Source organism: Harpia harpyja, chromosome 1, assembly GCF_026419915.1.
Source record: "Harpia harpyja isolate bHarHar1 chromosome 1, bHarHar1 primary haplotype, whole genome shotgun sequence".
NCBI classification, from domain to species: domain Eukaryota; kingdom Metazoa; phylum Chordata; class Aves; order Accipitriformes; family Accipitridae; genus Harpia; species Harpia harpyja.
In genome coordinates, this window is record NC_068940.1 from 68,974,181 (window position 1) to 68,990,349 (window position 16,169).

General features: G+C 35.4%; 1 protein-coding gene across 3 annotated transcripts in view; it reads left to right on the forward strand.

Moving 5' to 3' along the window:
- The window catches only part of TBC1D5 (TBC1 domain family member 5), a 328,358-nt gene that overhangs the window by 123,606 nt on the left and 188,583 nt on the right, over positions 1-16,169 (forward strand). For all 3 annotated transcript variants that reach the window (XM_052798675.1, XM_052798656.1, XM_052798664.1), the window contains one exon: positions 7,738-7,873. In XM_052798675.1, the coding sequence (XP_052654635.1) occupies positions 7,774-7,873 (100 nt within the window). In that variant the 5' untranslated portion in view covers positions 7,738-7,773. The remainder of the gene's footprint in view (positions 1-7,737; positions 7,874-16,169) is intronic.

Sequence of the window (16,169 nt, forward strand, 5' to 3'; positions counted from 1 at the left end):
GTATGGTAAAAATACAGCAACATAACATTTTCACATCTGCTGCTAAAAAGCTAGATCCTGGGGGTGGGAGGAGTGTTCAGGGCAGGGGTTATGTTTAGCTGTTGACTTTGGATCTTTTTTTGGGTTTGCTGGTATTTCTTGTTTGAAATCAATGTTAGATCAAAGTTGTGTTCTCTTAACAGCCTCATTGTGGAGCTGTCACATAAGCCAGCATTAAAAATAGGTATAGTTTTGTGTTGAGGGTGTGGGATTTGGTTGTTTGGTTTTTTTTTTTTTTAAGGAAATTCAAACTTCAAAATTGAGACTGGCTTTGGTTCTTGTGGGGTTTTTTTTGGTTTTTTTTTTGAAATAAGACTATACTGAACATATAACTGTAGTACTGGTAATGGTTGATGCTGTTTATACTTTTGTTGTCACCATTTTCAAAGCAGAAGAGAGAAATTGTTTCACCATAAGTGTCAATTGTCACTATTCATAGCATTAGACCTTGGGAAACATTGTTGACAAGGTTGGTAGGGGACTGTGGGTATTAAATATAGCGTTCAACATTACGTAAGGATTTCAATCCCTCTGCTTTATTTAAGTTTTTCTCCCTTAGTCAAACTAGCGTTTCTTACAGCATCGTGTAACCTCAAGAAAACTGTAAGCTAGCAACTGTGTGAACTTGTTCCCTGCTTGTAACAAATATGTGGAAGGTTTCCTATCTTCCAAATTAACAGAATATAAAGTGTTTACTTATAAAGTTTTGTGGGTTTTTTTTCTTTTTTAACTTCTAGCATAAAAAAGTTTTTAACTATCATGTGAATTACCAAGAGAATACATTGTCATGGTCCCAGGCTATTTGTGTTGTTTCTTATCCCTGACATTTTAATTCACTACTGAATTTATACTTTGCATGTTTAAGTACTGGTAAGACATGAAAGTTGTAGGGTTAAATCTGTAGACAATGCTTTAAAGCTCCTATGATAATTGTTCTTAGGTATGTATTCCTTTACTGTGGCTCTTGAGACAACTATTTAATAGACAACATTTGAATAATACAAATGTGCAGTTGGTAAAAATGGATTAGGGTTTCAGGGTAGTACCAATGGGTGATATTTAATATTGAATGACATGTATTAAGACAAATGCTTTTATATATAATTTATTTGGCATTGTAAATGCATTTATCTTGTGAGATACAGACCCCCTGTTGCCACATGAAGTATTCTGGAAAGGTTTGGAGTAAATAAATAATAAAACCACTTTGATATACAATCTAACAATATTAAATATTAAGACTTTCACATGATTGATTTTAATACTTAATTAACTTATTTAAAGTCCAATGTAAGTCTGTTTTTGTATTAAAGATCAGACAGGCAGAAGTTAAAATGCAGGAAATGTTATTAAATGGGACAAAATTAATTGCATTTCATGATCAGCAGGCTCACTGGCTGTTAACCTGTCCATCAGTGGCATGATCTTGTTTGTTTTGTTTGGGACCCCAGCTGATGTTAATCTGCTCTACCATGTCAGTCCATTTTTATGTTTGCATCATTCTACTTTAATGATACATAATCTGATACATTTTATAAAAGAAAACAGACTTGCTTTATGCTATCCAAAGTTTGTCAAATTGTGCACTTTTTTTCTGAGTTAGTGTTCCTCCTAAGGCATTTTTCTTCAGTGGGTGGTGGCAGCCTGTGGAAGTGGCCAAGTAGAAACCTTAGCTAGTTTTAAACTGGGGGGGCGAGTTGTTTGGGTTTGTTGGGGTTGGTTTTTTTTTGGAGGCACTTGAACTAGTATCTTCTGTATTTTAATGGAGGTGGTGGTAGTAAAGGGCTTGAGTGATGGAGAGCAGAAGAGCTCAGTGCTATGAGATAGGTGGTCCATGTGGCCTGGGTAAAAATCACTCCCAGAGCAAAGAATAAAGCAGTGAATATTACAGGTTGGAACAAAATTTTCAAAAATGCCTATTAATGATTGTCTTAGTAAAAAGTATCCAGCTTGAAACATACCAAATAGTCCTCATTTTCCAGAGTTCATGCTCAGGACTGTCTCCTGCTCAGCCCTCTATTCAGAGAAAGCATGACTTTTTTTTTTTTTTCTTTCTTTCCTACTTTATGAGGAATAATTTAAGGCCCAGGGAATTTGGCCAGTGAAAAGACAAGCCAGGGTCTGGAGCTGTTTCTAGATTATTTGCAAGTCATCTGTACTTCATGGCTTTAAATAAACACAATGCATGCTTATTCTCCTAATACTTAATTCCTTACCTACTTAAAAATGTTCTTACATTCTGGAGAATCCTCACTTCTGTGTGCTAAAATGCTTGATTACTTCATAAGCTGCAAATGAGGGGCAGAACTGTGAACCCTCATAACATGATGCTGTCAAACTTAACAAAACATGCATAAGGCCATTACCACATCAGACATTTGCTTTTAGTCAGGTCGTTTTAATCAATTTGACTTCACAGGGCAGCTAATTTATCACTTAGCTAAACAAGTATTTCCTCTACTTGTCATCAATTTAAGTAATTAAAATGGTAAACTTTGCTATATGGCATGAAATAAAGGCCCAAAGATAATTTGGAGAAGGTGGTTGATACAGTCTAATAGAATGAATGCAAAGTATTATTTAAATACTTTGGTATGCTTTGGTAGTTTTCAGAAATGTCATATTCCGGTAGCTTTGCTGGTACTGATATAAACTGATTTTTATTTTTAGCATATCCAAGATTAAACAGCATTGTTCAGTTTCTTCCTCAGTGTTAGTGGGTTCTCTTTTTCCTTTCTTTAAGCATAAGATGTTTTGCTTTTTTGATCCGTTGTTTGGGGGTAAGAGGCTCTCAGAGAGCAAGGGTGGAGCAAGTGCTGCAATTTGTGCAGTTCTTCTGCCCTGCTCCTAAGTGCCTCCTCAAGCCTGCAATTCCCCTCCTTTCATTTCACCACCGGGGGGACGGGAAGAGAGGGGTAATGGATGTTGTAAAAGCTCAGAATTGCCTAATTCTTTTTTACCGAGTTACACTTTCAAAATATCTTTTGTGAGACCGATTATATTTTCTAATTTTGCCCAAACAATATGAATACTCTTCATATCTTAAACATTAATTTTGATATGTTTTGGTGTGTTTTGTAATTTGAATAAATAATTTTTAAAAGTCTGTGTAAACACTGATGATTAAGAGAAACATTTTAGATTACATGTTTTTAGGGTTTTTTTAATTGAAATAATTTAGTAACTTTTTGAAACAATGCTTGCTATCCATAAACTGCTCCTTCGAATACTGAATATTTGTATTCAGTATCTGTTGCAAGTTAAAAGGTAAATGAATGTCTTATGACTTGAAATAAGGTACAGTATTCTGTTCAACTGTGCTATGTTTTGTTTATGAAATAGTGATTTTAAATTTATCAAAATTTTTGAGATTGGGGTAGTCTTGCCACTTGCTTACGTGGTAGTGAATAGTCTCACTGCTAAAGAACTCCAGAAAGTTTGTTTTTATTTTGAATATTTCATCTTCTAACTGAACATTCATTATAATCAGTTTATTATATGAGTATTTATTACAATCTTATTACAGATGACTCTGCTTTTTTGTACAGTTCTGGTTATAGCGGTGTACTCCTATGTTTGTGTAACATGTTTTGCCATGTTTTGCCCATCTCTGGTCTGGACGTAACTGGTGCTTCATTGGCAGTTCAGCTAATGATAGAAGCATATCACACTTAGACTTTTATCTTTGCCTTGTATTTCTAGCTAGATAGATATGACTTATGCATATTAACGGCAGATGAAGCATGGCTGAGTTGAGGCTGTTGCCACTGACAGTCTGGTGAAGAATTAGGTTTCATTGTGAATGGTTTAAATGTAATTTTTTTAAGCATTCCAAACTCACAGGTTTGTATACAGGAAGAATGGCAATGCTGATGAAGGCATGACTGTGTAAGACAGAATAATTTATGGCAAGGTGTGGTAGAAATAACATCATGTGTTAGTGTTAGAGCCGCTAATACGAAAGGCAAAAAATTTGTAAACTCTCAGGTGCACAAACCTCCTCATGTCTAAAAAGAAGCAGCAGACTTCAAAGCTAAGTACTCAGGGAGAACAAGAAAAGTTCTCTGAATTAGAATGGCTATGTTAAATCAGACTATTTAATACAACGAGTAGTTGACCCCTGCCGTGCAGAAAGAGGTTGTTAGTAAGGTACATGTTAGTAAACATCAGTTAAGTTTTTCCTAATGGAAACAGGTTGGTATTTTATCACCTATGGAATATGGAGGAGGTCATGGGGAGAGAGGATGATGTGCTATAAGCAAGTATCTCTACAGAGTCCCTTTAATATCCAGTGGAGTTCTGTGTTGGAGCCCATAAGCCTATCCTTCGAGGGATTTTTGGTCTCCATTGAGAAACTGGGCTGGCAGGTCACAGGCATACTGACAAGCTGCCTTCACTGGAAAGCAGACTGGATTCATTCCATGCATGTGCGTTGGTCGGTGAGGAGCAGACCTGTGATGCTGTCCTTGCTGGCGCGTGAGGGCTCTCCCTGCTCGCGTACTTAAGGAGAGTAGCCAGACAAGGAGTTTATATGCCTGTCTTTTCCTTGGGCTCATGGGTGGATTAGTGTCTCTTTTCATTCCCCTAACTAGATAAATGTTTCATATACAGCCTTAATTATTTTTTCATGTGTATTAAAGAATAGTTGAACTCCCAGTTCTGGGAGGGGTGCCTGGTCTTTGGGTTTTTTAGCCCTTCATCTTTGGAGGAAAAAAAAAAGTAGGAATAGATAAAAGAGTCACTTCTAGCTTTGACTGAGCTGTTAGGGTTTAACAAGATAGCCAGTATCGAGTCTTGTAATCTAATAATTGAACTACAGATTTTTATTACATTTTTATTGTTTCACATTGCGAATGTTTTTAAATTGCATCTTATTTATTATGAATAATGTTAGTAGGCCATTACAAATCAACCACAAACCTGTAAAGAATTAATCTGTCTCAGAGTAAGATCCCAAGTGTAATCATAATTGTTTAATAGTTCTCTTTGTTCTTTGTTAGAAGAGCTGAAAAGAACTTAAGTATAAAACTGTAAAGAAAATTGCTTGGACTAAGGAGTGACAAGACTAATAGGTAGTGATTTTTTTTTTTAACACTAATCAAATGTATCTGTAAACAAACACAAGTAACTGATTAAATCACTGTGCAAGTATCAAAAGTAAATCTATTCAGCTGTTTAAAACTGTTCTAACCGTCTGTAAAGTAAATTATAGCTCTTACATGTTGTAAAGGCATGGCATTTAGGGAGTATTTAAAAAAAGAGAAGGTGGATACAGAACAGAAGAATATAGAAGAACAAACTTACTAGACCTGATTTCGTACAGTGTTATGGATGTAAGACAATGTAAGTCTGAAGCATACTGTGGCTTAGCTAAGTGGTGGCTGCTAAAACTACAAAGGCTGGTAAGGTCATTTTGTGCCTGGTTCTCAGTTTGAAAGGCACTTGGGGTTGTACCTTGGTCAGATCGTGTAGCAGTGTCTGAAGGACCATAAAAATAAAATGTTAAATTCTGGCAGCACAGTTCAAAATAAGCTTGTAATTTTTGTGAAGGCAAAATCAACAGATGAGTAGAAAGGTGATTAAGACAAAATAGCAAAGAGAACCAGAGCAGCAACTAAAATTCCAGCAGGAGAAAATTATAAAAATCTCTTTCAGCAAAGTTGCTGGGTTTTGTTTTGTTTTTTTTAAGTAAATTCTTTCAGGTTTCCCATTTATTTATCTAAGATATCAGGTAGTTATAAACACTTCTCTATATTATGTAACCATAAGACTGCAGGTAAACATTGAAATGTTATTTAAGTGGCTAGCAAGTTTATATATGTTTTTCTCCAGTTACCATTTGCGCATTTTTCATTATTATGATTTATAAATTACATAGGAAACACATGATGTCTATTTGCAATCATAATACGTTTTGTTGAGCTAGTACAAAGAGTTGTTCAAGGTAATTCTGTACTTTAGTGGTGTTTTATCATATGGTTATAAGATCGTAATAATTTGACATAAAGGTGTACCACTGCAAAAGTGGGCAGTCCTAACTTCCCTCAGTTCCTGGCTGCTTGTTTCCAAGAGCTTCAGATGTTCTTTTCTAGTTAAAAAGCAGTGAGAGATGATGGTGCGATCATATCAGCACCACACTAACACAGGTGCCGGGACAAATAAAGGACAACACCCTCAGAGAATACCGCTGAGAGAGCATCCTTTCGGAAGCAGTCTGGGTGCATTGGTTTGAAGGAAATGCCTAACAGTGGTGCAACTAGCTTTGTTTATTATTTAGTATATTTTTTTTTCACATAACTTAGTAGGAAAATGAAGCAGATGGATAGTAGAGAAAACTAGAAGGGTCTTCAGAATCCTAGTCCCTTTTCATTTATTGACAGTAAACTGAAGGTATAAACATATATGGTCAATGCCATGCCTTGTAAGAACCAAAGGAAAAGCATAACTAGTGATTTCTGAATTGATAATATACCAATCCTGAAAGTGTAGGTGCCTTCTATTCTGTTCTGTTCTGTTCTATACCTCTTTGTGTTTGTATATTTCTTTTTAAATATAATTTTCTTGGAGTTAAACAGTTAAGATACTTGTAAACTAAGCAGTTACAGTAAGTGATATTTAAAATTCAGATGGCAGTCATAGGTAGCTACTTAGTGTGCTTGGGCAAATCAAACCTATTTGGCTGGCATAGTTCTTTTGTGCTGCAAGTTAGCTACGTCTCTTTCAAGCTGTTAATAAATTGCTGTACAGTGACCAAAATGCAGTCTTGACAAATGTACTCTTGTGCTGTTAATGCACTGGAAAGGTCGTTTTTCCTTCTTACTGCTCTGACCATAACACCATCTGCTTTTCACCCTTTTACTGGCATCGTCTTATTCATTGCAACAAATATTAGCTTCCAACACTCCTCACATGAACTTCGAACATAGTTCTTGTTCACTTATGTGATCGTGATTTGAATGCCATTCAGCAGCTTGTGATGATGAACCGGCGTCACCTACTTCCTGGGTTTTCAGTTCTGTGCTTTGTCCCCTTTTGCCCTTCATTTTTGGAAGAACTTCTTTGTAAATATTCACGAGCTAGCTGATTACGTTTCTTCAAATGCTTCTTAAACATCATCTTTCTAGAAAGCTAATATAAATCTTGATAAAACTGAATTCAGCCATCATACCAGTCAGTATTATCTTATTCTCTCTTTTTGTATGTGTTTGCGTCCCTCTCTCTGCTATCTTGTACTTGACCTATGATTTCTGACAAAGTAGTGGTTAAAAGGAAGTTTTTCTATGATAACAGGTCCTGAGTCCATAAGAGTGATGATGGGTCTCACCTCAGCTTTGCTCTATAACCTTTGTCATTCCCCAAGGACTAGTATCAGTTCTCCCTGGAATCAGACTAAAAGATGATTTGGAGAAGCTAGAAGAAGGAAGGAAAGAGGCTCCTGCCCCACTTTACAGTCTGGCAAAACCACACTTGGACTTTTACTTGCAGTGTGACAGTTGGAGGTGCTATAACAATTCTTTTGGACTCCACATAATAAAACATTTGAATCGAAACACTGTTGTTTTGCTATTAGACATCTAATGGTGGTGTAATGCCTGGAAAATAAGGAAAGGTTTTAAGCATTTTTGCTATTGACTTGTGTGATTGAAAAATAGCTAAAGAAACACTAAAGTGTTTGTTTCTCTGTTTTTTTTCCTCCAGATAAATACCCTTTGGTTGGAATTTACTATTGCCAATATGTATCATTATGTGTCTGAAACCAGTCACCCTTTGCAAACAGAGGAACAAGAAATAGGCATTGATCCCTTGCAGAGTTATTTGCGCAAGCCAGGGGAAGGTGAGTTTTGTATTTCTGTACTTTTTTTACTTTATACCTAGAAACCTTATATAAGTGTGTCATGATAACTGTACCTGTCATAATTTGTTTAGTTCTCTCAATGAAGTTGAACAGGGCAACTTAAAGAACATTTCACAGAGTATGTGTAGAACACTCTGACACTAATGAAAACCACAAAAAGTCAACTTTCAATTACAGACAGAAACATTAGCCAAATGTTTAATGCGCTGTCATCCTTTTTTAATCATAAACCAAACACTGACTTCAGCATAAGAATATTGAAATGCAGCGTGGCTTTATGTTACTTTCTCAAGCATGAGCTCATACAGTGCTTTGGTTTTAGGGATTTTTTTCTGTTTTCCTTTTTTTTTTTTTTAAATTCTGCAATAAAGTTCAGTGGATGAGATTGTGCAAATAAAAAGGCTGATTTCCTTTTTTGTTTGTTTGTTTGACTTAGCACTTATATTCTTATTTGGTAAAAATACCTGGAAGTTGAGATAGAATGAACAGGCTTTAAAGGTAGAAATTACTATGGAACTGAAAGTAAATTAATTAAATGCAGTATTTGGAAGACTCTAATGAACAGTGAGAACAAACTGCTTGCATAATGCAATGCATGTCTGTGTTGCTTGTCTTTTCTACTTATTTGCTAGTAGTGACAGTATAGTTGGTTTGAAGAAAGTGATAAGCTTAACGAGAAAGCTCGTCCTTGTCATGAAAACATTCCTCAAGTACTCAGTTATACACAGTGGCACCTTAACTACCTGTTATTTTCCAGTCATTGAACACATGTACCAGGAGGGCAAAATAAAAAATTTATTTTAAATTACAGAGTTGAAACAACTTTGTCACATTTCCTAAGTCCCTCACCCAGATCAACTACTCTGTGTGGGTGTATCTGTCTATAAATCTTCTGTTTACTAGTGCTTATTAAAAAAGCTATGTCAAGTTTTGCTTAGTCAGGTTTATTACTTCAGTTTGTAAGAAGCTGATGTTTTGCTTTAAAATATATTGGTAAAACTTCATTGTCCCTTTGAGCTAATTTTTTTTCATTTTTTCTTCATTGGCTTATAAAGCTTTTTCAATGTTAGAAAATGAGAAAGAACATCTAGGGGGAAGTATTTTAAAACCTGATGATTAAATGAAATAGCTTTTCTAGGTCAGTGTTCCTCCTCTATTATATTTGACATGTTAACGATATGGAGTCATTTTAGTTTGATAAACTAAATGCTTTTTTCTACATATTTTTAGAAACTTGAAAATAATCTTTTGCAGTAACCTAAAATAATAACCATTTTTCAGAGGAAATATAGCTTGCTTCTAGTCTACCCCAATCAAGAAAAAGATAAGCATTTCTTCTGGGTTTTTTCCTTAAAAAAACACTGGTAATGCTCTCAACTCTGTTTCAAGAAAAACCAAGATTTTTACCCTGTTAAAAAAACACTGTAAATTAATTTTACCTTTTATTGTGCCCAGAAGCGATTAGTTACCTTGACTGAAAAGGTTTCTCATTTTTATCCCAACCTTAACATTTCTATGACATACAAAGTTATTAGTATTGAATTGATGTTTAAAAGTGCCATTAATTCATTTACCCCAAATGTTCATTAACAATGTAAATGTATGCTGATGTTCTATGAGACAAGGAAGTGACTAATGACTCTTCGCACTAACAACACTTAAAATGAATAGAAACTTTAGATAGCTAATCTTGAAGTAATCAAGACCCTCATTCAGCTTGGCATCTCTGTATGCTCTAAAACAGCTGTCAACTGTTAAAAATATATACACAACACATACATACGCACATGCGAAGATAAAGATATGTAAATACATGGTTCCCCAAGTCATAAAGGTTACCAACTATGGTACATTTTTTATGTTCTATCTATGTAAATATTTTATATAAAGCATCCATTTCGTCTTCATGGTTTTTTTTTTTTACTGTGAAACACATACTGCATTTTAATTTGAAACTTTATATATCCAACATAAGTCTTTGAAGTTTTAATATATCATTTTAAATGCTTAGATGGTGTTAGGTCATTGTGCATCAAAGTATACAGTCGTTCCTGTCCATGCAGTCTGTCCATCATTGTCTTCACAAAAGTACTTCAAGACAAGGTTTTTCAACTCGGCCTCAAGTTTCAGGCATGATACAGAATCAACTTGGTGAAAATCTTTAAGTATTCTGTATCCTGTATCATAGAAATATGGAGGAGAGGTGGTCCATCTGTCGGATGTTCTGTGCGATACTGTAGAATATCAGGACATCTGAATTGTTTTTTGAAGCTGTGCTGAATGCTTAAAGTATTACCTTGGAGACAAAGTGATAGAAGTCTTCACTGAGATGAAGTAATAAAAATAAAGCACATCACTGATAAGGATGCTGAAAAAAAATACTTAATCATAGAGCTAGACAGATTTGTTAATCTACATGAAGTATTGTATTTTTAGTATGTGCAACTGATACCAAAACTTGATGGAGAACCAGGAGATGTCATGTCCAGCTGGAGTTTTGAAATTCTCTCACAAGGCATTTTCATAATATGAAAGAAATCTCAGAAATACATGGGTTATACTGTTAAGTATAGCTGGTTGGAAAACTGCATGCATAGACTACTTTCTGTTCATTCGCTGTCACTTGGAAGGATATATTGGATGGGATTCCAGAAGTATGTTAATTGAATCTAGTAGTAGTCGGTGCTTTTATTAAAATCTCTGTGAAGGTATAGAGAGCAAATGTGGTTCATTTGGGACAGGGCTGTTAGCACAACGGAGGGCAGACATACAGTTCAAAGTATTCTTGAGATTTTGGAGAAGTGGCCTGAGAAGAATAAGACATGGTTCACCAGGAACAGCTGCGAGGATTAATGTTGCAAGTGCTAGGCAGGAGACGATTACCTAGCTGAACAAATAAAAGTAGAGCATTACAGATGAGGTGAGCGTCATTTGGAGAAAGATCTGGGTGTTCGTAGCACTCCAGATTTTGTGTAACTGAGGAACTTTGAATCTTGAGTTATGATGAGCTATGAGAATGTGCTTGTTTGCAAGTTTAAAAAATTTAGGATAGGCTGTTAACTAATAGACAGTCAAAATCTTGTTTCTATCCCTTTAAAATATTCCAAAAAAACCAGATAAGATAGTATTTCAGTCTTTTTCTAATGGTTGATTTGGCCTGTGTTATTTTCCTTGTGTCTGATTTTTTTTCAAGATAGAAAAATGTGCATTGCATATATGCACTTCTATATGCTTTTTTAAATAACATTTTTAGTAGTTGGTAAGAAATTTGTGGCAGGGATTCTCACTTTTGCAATCTGATACTTCAAATGGAAGATCTGAGTTCTTTTAAGAAATTTTAATTTTGGATTATACCTTTTGAATCTGGTTGTATTTTACTTTACATGCATGTATGTATATGTGCATTGTTGTGTTTGCTTTTGACTATAGTAAGTTGATGGTATCTTGCTACATTTTCTGTTCTAAGAATCTTCATGATATTCTTCATTTTATTCTAACAATATTTTTGAACTATTCCTCCTGAAAGAGGGAACTTTATCAGAGAAACTGATGAATCTTACCTTTTTTTGTCTCCAGCAGAGACTTTATTAACCCTGAATATATGAAGAGAAATTTCAGAAACTTTGCTCTTCTACCTTCTCCCTGCATATTGCATCTGACAAACTATTTTGTTCATTTCCAAATGGTTGAGGTTTATATTAAATTGAAATGGGATAACTAGGTTAACTGTTTCTGAGCTGCTGTAAATTTTTACTCTAAGTTTCAGTGTTCACCACATTGTGACACAAGTTTTGAAGAGCACAGTAGGTAGTATTCCCATTTCATTGATGTAATGAGAAAGTTGATCCTCTAAGGACAGACTGGAACAATGCATTTAATACTCTTCAATTTAATTTGCTCAATATCACAATTAATACAATTAAGGTCACTCGAAATGAAACTATTAACGAATTGGGTAATTTACTTTAACAATGTCAGTGTGTTCTCACAATTACATTTGCTTTAATTAGTGTACAAGCTATTACTTAATAGCACACTTCACATAGAAAAATGTAATGTGTTCTTTGTTCTTAATAGAAGAAAAGGGGAAACCTTTAATGTGTCCGAGTGTTTTGGATTTGGAGTTTGGGGATGTATATTTCATGTCTGAAGGCTATAGTTGGTAAGGACAGAGAAGGCTGATGTAGCTCAAAGGACAAAGATAACTACTGGAGTGTGTGACTGAAATTAATTGAGTTGAGATAGATCAGTTGCCCACCTCATACTTACTTACCATTGCATCCCTCCTGATTCTTAAGGCTGCCATGAAAAAATACAAGAGGTGGTAAGAGAACAGTCATATTTCTATTTTGACCGTATTCTGTGCGTTTCCATTGCTCATCTTTGGAGAATTTTGCTGTTCCAGTGTTAACCTCATAACTCTGATCACTAGAAAGTGTTACCATGTAGAACTATACCTTACGTGGAGTTTGAGATACCTGGTTTATATCAGTGTTATACAGAAAACATGTAGAAAACAGGGGAATTAATTAATAAAGTAAGTGCCACCTTCTCTGGACCTAACAGGACCCAAGTGCTATCAAATAATTTCTCAACTCTTAAGTGGAATTCACATGGGACTGTGTTGGTCTTGGGTACATCCTTTCACATTTGTTCCAGGGTTAAGTGAATTTTTGCTGTCAGAAAATTGTATTATCTCCTAATCAGTCAGTAGCTCTTCAGCGTTATGAGTTGGGGTTTTTTGCACTTATGACCCCCTTCAGTCAGGGAGACAATGCTAATGCAGATTGCCCTGTGTGGTGTTTATCTGTCTCTGTTTTTAGAGATCACTTCCACAATTACATTTAAAAGAAACAACCACAGAGGTCTGGACCTCTCTGTGTGAGAAGTACACTCCTAGGTAAAAGCAATTGAGACTGCAGATATAGTGAGTTCTTGAAGCCTTACTACTTTCTTATCAAATGTTTTTTGATAGTGTATTGTATGACATCATGTGTGTCATGTAATGTGTGTTCTTTCATCTTCTCTCCAGGAAGGGACATGTACATGAAGTACAGCATTGTGGTTTTAAGAGTCCTTTTAAATATGCATGCTACTGTGTGTTTTCATTAAAAAGACAAGATTGGAGCAGAGAACCTCTTTGCATTATATTGGAACAGAAGGTGCTGAGGGTTGTGATTGTTTTTAACGCCTTTGGGATTTCATGCTATGGTTTGCACCAGGCCCTGAGAATGCCCAGTGTCCTTCACTGGCGAGTTTTACGCTTCAGGCAGAAAGCTTCAGTGTGCCCCACCAGCACCGTTGTTGCTACTGGTCCTTGTTGCTACTGGTCTCCTCCTGGGCTTGGCTTTTCCAAGGTATGCCAGAGGAGAAAGAGCTGTCTTCAGTCTGGTTCACTTCGTATTGGATGAATAAAAGCAAGAATGGTTTTTACATCTTCAAACACCATACGCTAACATAACAAGCGTTTTAATATTCATTTATTAATAATAACTACTGTTTAGCTTGCTTTTAATTGAACAGCAACAGGATTGTAGTGACAAAGGCTATTGGAGCAACACAGTATGTCTTGAGCTAACTCAGCCTGTCACTAGCTCCTTCCCTACAACTGTTCCTTTTTATCTTCTCTTTTCTGTATTAGAAATACGTTGTTATTAAGAGATCAGTTAACGGAGAAACTATGCATGTTTAAAAATACATATATTTAATATAAAGTTAGTTGAAAATAGCCAGCACACAGTACATTTTTTGCTTTAAAGACTGTATTTGTATTTGTATGGGTGTTGACATGCCCTTAGAAATTTGCCAGTTGTGGGCCCTTTGGTTTCGGCGCCTTGCTGCAAATTCGTATTTAGGAACTGCAGGAGTATTTTAAATGACTTCAGCTGCGGGAGCGAATGTGAGTAGCTGACACAGTCTTGTGGGTTACTGGCTTCCCGATTTGGATTTCCCTCTCTAGAATTGGTAGCTCCAGTTTTTTTGGTGCCTTCACGTGAGCGGCACATTACATCAATTCTAGTTTGGAGGTTATACTGTGGCGTGGGTAGCTGGCACAAACACCATGTAGGGAAATTGCCTTCAGTGGTTGATAAAGCAGATATTAAAGAATACCTTTTGTCTGTTGCGCTAAAAGAAATCTAAAATGTTAATTTTGAAACTTCTACTCTAATTCGGTGTATGAAAATAAGACCATTCTCACTAATGACATTGGCACACTACCTCGGTTCAGTTGTCTCAGCTGGGAATTTCCAGTTCTTTCCAGATATAGCCCTGCCTGAATACTGGCATAAATCACTTGTCAGCCTTACATCACTCTTCTAATAACTCCTTGTGACCCTACTTTGGGAAAAACTGATTTCAGCATTTCTTTTTCTTTTCCTAGCTTTTCCCAAATCCAGGTTAAAGCTCAACTAGTTGGCTGTCATCTCGCTTCCTGTTATACCTGTAGTATAATAGATGTGGTATAAAAGGAAATGATGAAAGTTGAATGAAAAAGAAAGGTTTTTTTACTAAATTTTACATGCTTAGAGGAGCTTCAAATGCCAAGTAGAAATTTCCATTTTAACTATAGTAACCTACTGAACAACAAAATTAAAACAGAATAATCGTTTTTAATACAACCTCTGTAAATGTAATTAAGAGTATGTTAAAACTAGCTCATTATTAGAAGTTATACAGAAGCTAACAATGAGAATGGAATCATTCTTTGAATATTTTACTCAGACTTGATACAAAAATATAATATGAAGGTTACTACCCATAAACACCTCAAATATTGTTTCCAGGCAATGATGAAATTATGTTAAATGGCTATATCTCCTACATACAGAAAAGGCAGATTCTCTTAATTTAAAAAAAATTGAACTGTACAAGTTTGATTGTACTTGTATATGTATAATAAACAACTAGTAAATCAGAATTCTAGCTGAGGCCAGCATGATTGGTACAGGATAATAATTAGATGTTTGAGTTCACTTCTGTCCTGACGTACAGAAGGTTGTAATTTACAAAGCAGTCTGTGAATTGTGTGCAGCTAGCTGATGTTACAGACCTCTGTATCTGAGATTAAATGTATGTTAAAACATTTTGAAAGAGTTTAACTGCCACAAATTTGATTGTATTAGAAATTGATAGCTCTATATAACAGAAATATGTCAGCACAGACGGGATCTTTCCTGTTTTTCATATATGTGGACATTTATAAAGATCTGGAATTCCTTATTTTAAAAAGGGAAGGGTTCAACCTACTTTCACTTAAGTGCCAAGTGATACTGCAAAGCTTCAATTTTAGGCTTCCGATTGACTAATAAGCCTTATTCTTTAGCTTCCTTGGGTACCCGTGTCCTTGTCCTCTTTGGACGTGGAAAACTAAGAGGTGTGGAAGGGGAGAGATAAAGTACCGTCATATTTATTTTAAGTGGTAAGAAATTATCTGGCAAGATGTGTATTATTTATTGACAATCTGGCCTTTTAACAAAGAAAAATAGGCCTATGCTTAGGTTGCCACTGCTACAACTGAAACAGCTGATACTTTAATGAACAACATACTGAGGGCCATCCAGGACATAAGGCAAATTAAGCAGGTTACAAACTGCATATCTTCTGTTTAGGTATAGGAGATCTCCCTGGCTCTGACAATTAGCTCCACTGATCAGGCAAGCAGACAGACAGAAACAGAAGGAGGCCATTTGTATCAATTTGAGGAACAGAACTAGTAATGAAGTAAAATATCCATACCAGGTAGTTTTACCTCAGCTTTGGAACAGATATTTCTAACTGCTGGTTTCAGCTTTGTAATAGCAAATAAATAAATAAATATGTGCTGCTTAACAAAAGCTTATTTTCTGTTGTTTACAAATCGAGAGCAAAGGAATAATAATCTAACCTAGAGGGTTTTTTAAAAAGGGAGAAAACATTTTCTGGACATACAAGCAAATATGAATCTTGGTAACCTGACAGCTTTGTTTAAACGTTGAATTTGAGTTTCCTTTCATGAAAATCTTTTCAAAGTACGGCAATTCAGCTGTGAAAACCTGAATACATTAATGATGACAAAGAACCTCTGGAATGAGCCAACATTTGTTTTTGTTCTTGTACAACGTTTCCTGATGAATTGCACATACAAAAACGTTGCAGGTTATTTTAATTTTCTTTTCTTACTTTGATAATAAATGTCTCCACTGTTTACCTTTTTGGTTAAGGTACCTTATTATTACTAATCAGCTTTAATTATTTGTAGCAAAATTACTGTGAAAGATGTTTCTTTGATGTTGGA